The sequence below is a fragment of the Nematolebias whitei genome, chromosome 7 (assembly GCF_014905685.2).
Source record: "Nematolebias whitei isolate Nwh7 chromosome 7, NemWhi1, whole genome shotgun sequence".
Classification (NCBI taxonomy): domain Eukaryota; kingdom Metazoa; phylum Chordata; class Actinopteri; order Cyprinodontiformes; family Rivulidae; genus Nematolebias; species Nematolebias whitei.
The window spans coordinates 45,330,511-45,339,913 of record NC_056504.1 but is presented as its reverse complement, the minus strand read 5'-3'; the positions used below and the strand labels follow the sequence as shown (position 1 = coordinate 45,339,913).

Below are 9,403 nucleotides of genomic sequence, written 5' to 3'. Positions count from 1 at the left end.
TGTCCAATTGTCACCTTCTTACAATGCTGTTATTGCTAGTATCACTCAGCCCTCTGTGAATAGCAAGCGGCCATCAGGGCATTAATGATCGGTCTTTAGGTTGATCGTCCTCCTGTATCATGTGAACAGCTAGTTTTGGCCGTCACCAGCAAATTGGTTGCTCCACTATAGACTGAGTTTAGTGCGGCTCCTCAGACTGACGAAGTCTTTTGGATAAAAGATGAAACGTGTCAACCATTTTTTAAATTTTTATTTTTGTAATCTGACAACTTTGTTAGAACAAAGTTCATGCTCGATAATCCAGGTAAAAATCCAACAATGTTCAGTCAGGTCATCTGGACGGTTTCTTCTTTTGCTTGAGACGTTTCTTCCTTCATCCAAAGGACTTCTTCAATCTGAGGAGCCACCAAACAAACTGACTGTGTTAGATTTTTCTACCTGGATTATTGGCGTTCTTCCGGAAATCAAACAAAAAGTTTGAAAGCCAGAGTAATGTCTTGCCATTGAGCCCACACACCTAATGCAACTGAAAATTAGGCTTATAACGACAGATAAACACAAATTTTAATAGTTTAGTGAAACATCTTTCAAAACATAAACAGTAGCATCTGCAAACTGAGCAGTTTCTTATCCACTAAATAAAGTTCTCTCTCCTTCTGCTCAATCCCAATAGTAATCACATTTGTTGGATTATACATTGCCATCTGTTTTGTCAAAAGAACTGAAGCTAAAAATCCCTGTAGGCTGATCTCAGACCTCTTGTAATGTTGTTATCCACTGACATGAACTGATTTTTATCCATTTTTCTAAACATGCGATACATTTTCTCAATTCTTTCAGATGCCAACCGTATTTTTTTGTTTCTTCTTAAGTTTTAAATTGAAGTTAAATGGAGTCCTGTTAAACACATGACAGATAAACTCTGCTGTGAAGCTTCAAGCTATTATGCACGCTGCTCAGCCTCCCAGCTACATCATTATGATCTGAAAATTGCAACCAGGCCGAAGGCAGAGCCCTGTCCCTGCTAAGCCTGTAGAGTTGGAATCAGAAAACCAGATCTTGTGTTCGTTTAAAAAAAAAAAAATTTTATAGTTATCAAATTTAAATGCAAGGCATCATCATTACTTACTCCATGGTCATCTGCGACACCACATCAAATGTGGAAAAGTTAGAATTGGCAAAGTTTTCTTTGTACTGGCCCATCTTGATGGCATCCAGCCACTCATCCACGCTGCTGAAGGTGGAGAAGTCTGGGATGCTGCGGTCCAAGAGAGGGAGATGGACACTGAAGGGGAGACAAGCAGGAGACATTAGAAATACTGATACAAAATTAGATTTCTAATATCATAGTCAGCTCAGACCACCTGCATGTGATTCAAACATGAATTATTATGTTACACTTTTAGAATGTTGGACTGAACTTAGAAAATCCCGCAAGCCTAATCCTTAAAAAAATATTTTCCAAACTGATTTCTCATAAAGGGTATTTTCCAAATGAGGTGATAGTCTTCAGGGAGCCAGTGTATCCACTCAGTGTCTGTGGAAAATCTGGCCCGTGATCCTGCACTCTGGCACAAATGAAAGTGCAGAGAAGGATAAAAGAAATTATATAAAAAAATTAAAAAAAACTCTGGCTCTTGGAGCAAACTAACACCCAGAGCAGAAATGCTTGAAAACGCTCTGTTTTGAAAACAGTTTCAACCCAAAATTCGCCTGAAGCATTTCGTGGGAAGGATTGGATCAATCAAACCAAAAGGCTTTAATTTACGTAACCGCTTGGCGCCAGGAGAAACAAGAGAGGCTGTTTGGCAAATGTGAAATGTGCCATTGATGACACTGTCGCAAGAACTCGAATTTCACATTAACTATGGAAAGCCTTCACACAGACAAAAACCCAAGAGCATCATACACTTCAGGATGTTATTCATAATTTATAAACTGATGTTAAACTAAAAGGTCAATCCACAAAGACAAATATATAATGGAATGTTTAAAAGAAAGGAATGGAAAGAGGACATGATCCGAATTTGATCGACAGCCCACATTTTACCCACCCTGAAGATAATGGAGTCATGGCCTTTAATGTATTGGGATTACGGATCATCTTGTCAAGATTGTTGACAATCTGGCTAAATTTGGGCCGGTTGTTGCGGTCCTTCTGCCAGCAGTCCAACATGAGCTGGTGCAGTGCGCTGGGACAGTCCATAGGCGGGGGCAGTCGATAGTCCTGCTCTATGGCATTGATGACCTATGGAGACAAATACACAATTCTTAAATGAGACTTTACAAATAAAAAGACAAACTGAAGGACAAATCAGTGTAAGACCCAGTTTTAGGGGATATACTGATTTCATGTTTTTTTAGAAAAATACAAAACATCATAAAACACCGCATCAGAATTTGTTTTGGGTCTTTTCAAAAGGTCCACAAGAAAAAACTGAGGGTGTCGTTTTTAATGTGACAGAAAGCAGGCAAACATATATTTTATGTTCATTTATATAAACTGTTTTTAAGAGTTTTATTTTCTGTTTTAATTCTGTGATAATAAAAACTTCTCATAGAGTTTGAAGGAGAATTGTGTCTGTGATGGAACACATCATACAGTGACTTTTAGAATGACATTTGAAGTGTGACATTTAATCTGTTGGTTTAGAGTTTGTGATATTTCTAAAGAAAACTACAGTACAATAGTCCCCCGCTACTTCGTGGTTCAACTTTCGTGGACTCGCTCTATCGCAGTTTGTGAACGTACAATCCATAATATATAATACTGGACAAAAAAAAATAAAATAATTAATTGATATTACGCACGTGATTGGGAAAGAACTAGATACTGTACAGCAAAAGATTAACGAAAAAGTAAAAAGTTTCGAACAGTTGTGACCATTTTGTAGTTTTCGCTCTGTAAGCCTCCACTGTATTCCTGCTTATAATGACCACATTTCCCAGAAGGCAACAGGGCCCAGCCCAGAAGCCCCATTTCCTTCAGCTGAAAAAACAGGAGGTACAGTAAAGTTTTGGTCTGATCGGAGCCCCCGGAGCAGAACCAGACTTCCAGACCCATCGGTGAATTTTGAGAGCTGGTAGCCCGCCCACGTGAACCTCCGAGCAAACGCACATGGCTGAAGGTCCGGCGCTCCATCCGGAGCCCATTAGGACTTATTTCATCTCTTTCAACCGGCTCACGAAGAGCCCTGAGCGGGACGCGTGTGGCCAATGATCCGGTGATCCATCCAGAGCTTAAAAGGACTTATTTCATCTGTTTCAACCGGCCCGCGAAGAGCCTTGAGTGGGACACACGTGGCTGGTAATCCAGCTGAAGCTTGTTCTGCAGAGCCGGGTAGGTAAAATTTAGTAGCTACATATACAGTGCTGTATGTATGTTGTTAAAATGATGTAGATTTAAGAGTTTAGAACATTGCAAGAGTTTGTGAAGGGTTTCTAAAGCCTTAAAATATATACAGTATAAATACTAAAGTAAATAGTATATCTTATTCGTGGTTTATCACTTATCATGGGGGGGGGGGGGGGGGTGAAACCTAACCCCTGCAATAAATGAGGGACTACCGTATTTCTATGACTAGCATGTATACACACCAGAGTTAAATGTACATTCCAGTTTTGTGTACTGATGTGATCCAACAGGGAAATATTACACAGATCACTATATTTGTTTTGGTTTTAGGAGTCGTAAAATGCCACTTGTGTTAAGTCCACTTGCACTCCACCAGTGTGTTTAATGTTCTCGCTCCATAATGGCCCCTTACAGAAATGTCGACATTTGTACACAGAGGTGGTGCACAGTTAACAAAGAGGAACAACCCCAGGGATACTTGTGAAGAGGGTGCACAATCCCCTGCTCATTATCAGGGTCATTAAAAAGCTCCATTCAGACTCAGATTAATCTTATTCACAAAACTTCCAAACGATGACCCCGGTGGAGCAGAAACACTATCTGGAGCTGCTAATATGATAACTGTTGAGGTCCTTCGTCCCTCTTAGCACATTAGTGTTCTCACTTTCAATTTGAAACTATTTTCATTATCTCTCTCCCCATAATTTGCTCTCTCCTTCACTACCCAGAGGGAGATATAAAATGGAGGCTTCAGTCAAGAGCAGAAATTGTCCACTGAGCACTGCTGTGCATTTCAAATTATCTGATTAGGTCTCTGTGGTGAGTGTGTGGGGAATTTTCATATAAAACCCATGTGTTTAGCAAAGAGAAAGCAGATACCAATGACTAAATTTGTCTCAGAGGAATGTGAGGCGTTAATGAACAACGGAGATCCAGAACTAAATCTGTGGAGAGGATTTGTGTGGAACTGTTTGAGGGTGGCCCCTTGGCTAAAAAACCTAACAGCTTCTGTGAAAACAACAATAGGCATGTTAAGCACACACATCTTGGTTGGTCATGTCCCAGTAAGGCCTCTCTCCGTACGACATGACTTCCCACATGACTATCCCGTAGCTCCACACATCGCTAGCGGAGGTGAACTTCCTGTACTGGATTGCTTCTGGAGCGGTCCATCGGATCGGGATCTTCCCTCCCTGTGAACACAAAAACAACCAAAGCAAGTTAGGTGAGACCGAAATCTGACCGTGACAGAATCCTGGCTTTGGAGACAGGTACTGCTCACAGTAACAATACTGATAGTAATCCAAACTGGGAGGTGGATAAAACAAAACCCATGGGAGGAAAGTGCAGTATATAAAATACTACAGAAGAAAGAAAAGGAGAACCAATGAGGGGATGATATTTGGCTTGATATGGGAAACACAAAGGTTCATTGTTTGATTTAACCCTTAAATAATAAAAACATTAAAGGGGAATATACAAGTGTCAAACAAGTTCTTGTTTGTTAAAAAAAGAAGCACCTAAAACTTCTTTTAGTAAACTGACAGGCCCAGAAAAAGTGAACAGGTGTGTGAAGGTAAGTCTTAAACATTTCATACCAGAGCACTAGTGTAAGTTGGATCTGATGTGTCATCCTCCAGGAAGCGCGAGAGGCCGAAGTCTGAGACTTTGCACACAAGGTTGCTGTTGACCAAGATGTTTCGGGCAGCAAGGTCACGGTGCACGTAGTTCATGTCGGCAAGGTACTTCATGCCTGACGCGATGCCGCGCAGCATGCCAACAAGCTGGATCACCGTGAACTGCCCGTCATTTTGCTGTAAAACAAATATTTGGATTACTCATTACATAAAGAGTTTCATCACAAAAAGCACTTCAATATTTAGGGGTCAAGTGATATTATTTAACTGTAGTGAGTCCAGCTTGTTACAGTAACTGAAGTGCTCTGATTTTAGACAACATGCAAGAACGCGATGCCAAACTTCCTCTTCTGGCATTGCTTGATCCTTTAAAAACCTATTTGAGTTGATGCAATCACATTTAGATATTTAGTTACTAATAAATTGTTCATATCTCTAAATGGCTCAGCTGTAACTCCATCTATACCTTTACTTTATTTAGCATGAAATTATCAATATGCTAATTAAGTATATATCTATTTCTGCTGCCTACGTAGTTGCAGCAACTTTACCTCAACGCCCCTAAAACACTTTTGACTTTTTAGGGTAGACTGTTATAAAATATTGAAAATATTGTTAATAGCATAATGTTATTATTATTATAGTATTTTTTATAAGACAGCATTGAGAAGTCCATAGGATTAGTTGTTTATGTGTGTTATGCATAAAAGTAAATGTTTGAATCAATATTTTTCAGACTACTGTTAGTACATTATAGTTTCAAGGTAGAACCACTGAGCCATGGTTGTAGGAGCTTATTTTACTCTTCATATGCATGCTAGCACATACAATTACGCCATATGGATGGGTTAAAGAGTCAAAAGCTTGATTCCCACCGGGGGTGGCCTATGAGTGCCAAACTGTTTGCCATATGTTGGCCTTTTTAGATTGTCAGCCAAGTTGTCTTGTTTAATAATGACTTTGCAATGGCTTGACTACACTTTCTGACTTAACTGTTTTTCTGAATGTCTTTGTAAGAAAACTACATCATAATTAAGATTTAAAAAGTAAGAGAACAGCCATTTATCTAAATCAACTGTAATATTTTGAGTTTTGAGTAATAGTTTGAGCATTGTTTGTGGGGCGGCTGTGGCTGAGTGGTTAGAGCAGTTGCACTTCATTGCAAGAGTTGGGGGTTCAATTACACCAACAGTCACATGCTGAAGTGTCCCTGGGCAACACACTGAACCCCTCGTTGCCTCTGATGTGTGTCCCATCAGTGTATAGATCTAGTAGAGTGCTGTATGAATGGGTACATGAGGACCCAGACTGTGTAAAGTGCTTTGAGTATCTTGATAAGACAGAAAGGTGCTATATAATTACAGTCCATTTACCATTTGTTTCGAGTTAGAAACTTTTCTTCTGAATTAAATTTAATGTGAATTTCTTCCAAAAACGTCACTTCCTTTATTAAAATTATGTTTAAGAAATAGTTTGAAACTATAATACCTACATGAAACAAGTATAGGTCTACCAGGAAAGTTATGTTAAAGTATTAGTTTACCAAAAAAAAAAAAAAAATAGCTGGACACCAGCAGGTTTTGTTTGAGCCCAACTGGCCTCAGTGGGACTAGGCAAGACTAAGCTGGGTCTGGCTGTCTGTGTACAGCTGTTCCTCGAGCCAATTTGGTGAAGGCTTTATCCCAAGCTCGGCTAGTGTCTGGAGCAGCGGTGCAGCTGTGCCTCCAACTGGGCACACCTGCACTCTCCCCACCACCCACCGCGACGTCAGGAAGACAGGAGATTATGAAGAATGGAGCCTGAGAGCATGAGACCGAGTGTGGACAGACATAAAGTCTAATAGGGGAAACGAGTAAAGCAGCCAAGAAAGGACCTGAGCACAGTCACATTCCTCCAATCTGTTTTCCTTTCAAACACTTTGCTGCTCATTAGTCGAGTGGGTGCCTCTCGTTGCGCCAAGCTGCTCATCCTTGTGTATCACAGCAATTTAATAGAATGCATTATTCATAAAAAAACTTTCTCACAAAATACATTGGCACAAGATTTAAGCCTCATGTTTGCATATACGCTATTGAATGCAGTTCTGTTGTCTTTCAGGTCAAGTTTGCTGAAAAACTATCCATAGATGCTGAAAGTAAGAGTCTAATGCGATCAAGGCATTCTGTTTAATATGTAAGCTTAAAGTTATTCCATATATCATATACCCAGCACATTTTCTTTAGCTGTGATACCAAAACCTTAGCAGGGCAGCTCAGTGCTCACTTCAGTGACTATTATAAAAAAACAAAACAACCACCAATCGAGTCAAAAGATACAAACTGTGCTCAGAAGCTTTGACACCGTCAGCAGCTGTAGTGTAATTGCCACTGTTACATTTTACACACACACAAAAAAAAAAGATGTCAAATATGTTGAGCAAACATCTCTACATGTACACAGCCTTCAACACCAGATCAAATTCCAAAAAGCGCTGATGCTTTGTGTCTCCGAGGTCGGAGGCAGAATGCAAATCGAGCTCTGAACGGTCTCAGCAGCGAGCTGACAGGAGTTTTTATGTCCACAAAGTCTTTGATGTCGTCTTGGAGGAGGAAGCTAACACTGACTGGGGAAGCAGCGCTGGTGGGAATCAATTAAAAGGTGCGCAGGCTGCTTTCAGGCAACAACACTAACTGTGGGCTTTTTTTTTTTTTACACTGTCTAAAAAGTAAATATTTAATCAGGTCATGAAATCCTATGATTTCCCATTGTATTCACAGTTACTGTCTATACCGTGGATTTAATTACATTTCAGTGCCACAGTGCAAACACAACGCATTGTTTTCATTTAACTCCTAAAAGGACTACCAGTCCAGTTTGTGACAGACAGACGGAGTTCATGTTTCCTGTTGGCAGCAGATCTTCCTAAATATTTTACTCATAATATTTCAGAGAATTGAATGTATGTTAGCAAATTAGAGCTCAAACATGATTAGTTTTTTTTTAATGCGATATGTTTATGTTTAGCAAATTATATTAACAAATATCTCCTGTTAGTTTGTTTTTTTGTGTACTGATAAGGTTAGTAATGCTGCCTAACAAAATAATTTCGACAAAAGCACAATTACACTGAATATGTTTTGCAGTTTTTTTTCTTAACTTAAACTATATAATTCTTCCCAAACTTTGTATAAATATTCAATCATAAAAAAGAAAGTACAACACATCAGGTCTGTCAATACAGTAGGTCTTCTGTCTATAATCCTTTTGAGAATAGTATGTTTTATCATTCTGCCCTGAACAAAATAAACCACATACCTCTCGCTCTATAATAATTTGAAGCTAAAATATTAGGAAAGGGAAACAATACAACTGTTTTGGACATCACATAACTTTGCCTTTATGGTAAAAGTATAGGTCCTAATTGCTCTTACACATTTGTCTAATTCCTGGCTGTTGCTTGTTGAATTTAAATATTAATTTAGCCACTTGAAAAATAATTAGTGAAAAAAGTGTGTACACAAATTTTAAGCCGCACAGATCTGCTTGTCGTTTGGTCAAAAACAAGCTTACAAATTGTTTCTAATGTAGTTTTCTCTCATTTATATTTGAGAAACAATACCCGTATGAGCACGCATCAGGATATAATACCCGTATTTGTTTTTATTTTATATTATTTTAAAGTGCTCAGTAGACGGATGTGTTTGTACTTAGTCACTGATTTTAATAGGAAATATTTTTTCCAGAATGGCTTCTCCTATTTTAATCAAATGATACAAAGTATTGATTAAACAAATTCCTATCACTATGACAAAGTCAAATAATATTCTTGGTTTTTATTTAGACGTTTTACTTTAAAAAAAAAAATATTTGAATTACGATATGTCACTTTTACAATCCCGTATTTAATCTTATCACATTAAAAAGAGAACTCATCGCTTATCATAGGTTGCAAAAAAAATATAAAAAAAAATACTATGTTTTGGAAGAAAGTTCATACATATAAATTTTAATCAGTCAGGCATCATTTTTGCTCTTCATGAAAAGGTAGAGGCAGAAATTAGAGCAGATTAAACCATACCAAAACATTTAGATTAAAAAAAAATTGTTTTTGTTTCACCATTACCCCTAGAATGATGGCAAATATGTCTAACATGCAGGTAGATGCATTTTTAATAAATACATATCTTTTAAGTCTTGAAAAGTATTTTATTTAATTAAATGGGTCATAAAAGTGTTATGGGCTGTATTTTGTAATGTTTAATATTGATGGTGATGATAATAATAATATCATCGTCCGTCCGTCTATACACACACACACACATATACATACATATACATACATATACATATATACATATACATATATATATACACACATATATATATACATATATATATATATATATATACATATATATATATATATATATAT

At 37.9% G+C, this 9,403-nt stretch overlaps 2 protein-coding genes across 2 annotated transcripts in view; both read right to left on the bottom strand.

Annotated features, from left to right (window-relative positions):
• Window positions 1-9,403, bottom strand: part of LOC119412855 (ephrin type-B receptor 2) — a 169,036-nt gene that overhangs the window by 85,521 nt on the left and 74,112 nt on the right. The gene's annotated exons all lie outside the window — the stretch shown is intronic.
• The window catches only part of LOC119412070 (ephrin type-B receptor 2), a 41,453-nt gene that overhangs the window by 1,210 nt on the left and 30,840 nt on the right, over window positions 1-9,403 (bottom strand). Inside the window, exons 10-13 of the mRNA XM_037679047.1 lie at window positions 4,954-5,169; window positions 4,399-4,548; window positions 2,055-2,248; window positions 1,130-1,285 (exon numbers count right to left, since the gene is read on the bottom strand). Of these exons, the coding sequence (XP_037534975.1) occupies window positions 1,130-1,285; window positions 2,055-2,248; window positions 4,399-4,548; window positions 4,954-5,169 (716 nt within the window). The remainder of the gene's footprint in view (window positions 1-1,129; window positions 1,286-2,054; window positions 2,249-4,398; window positions 4,549-4,953; window positions 5,170-9,403) is intronic.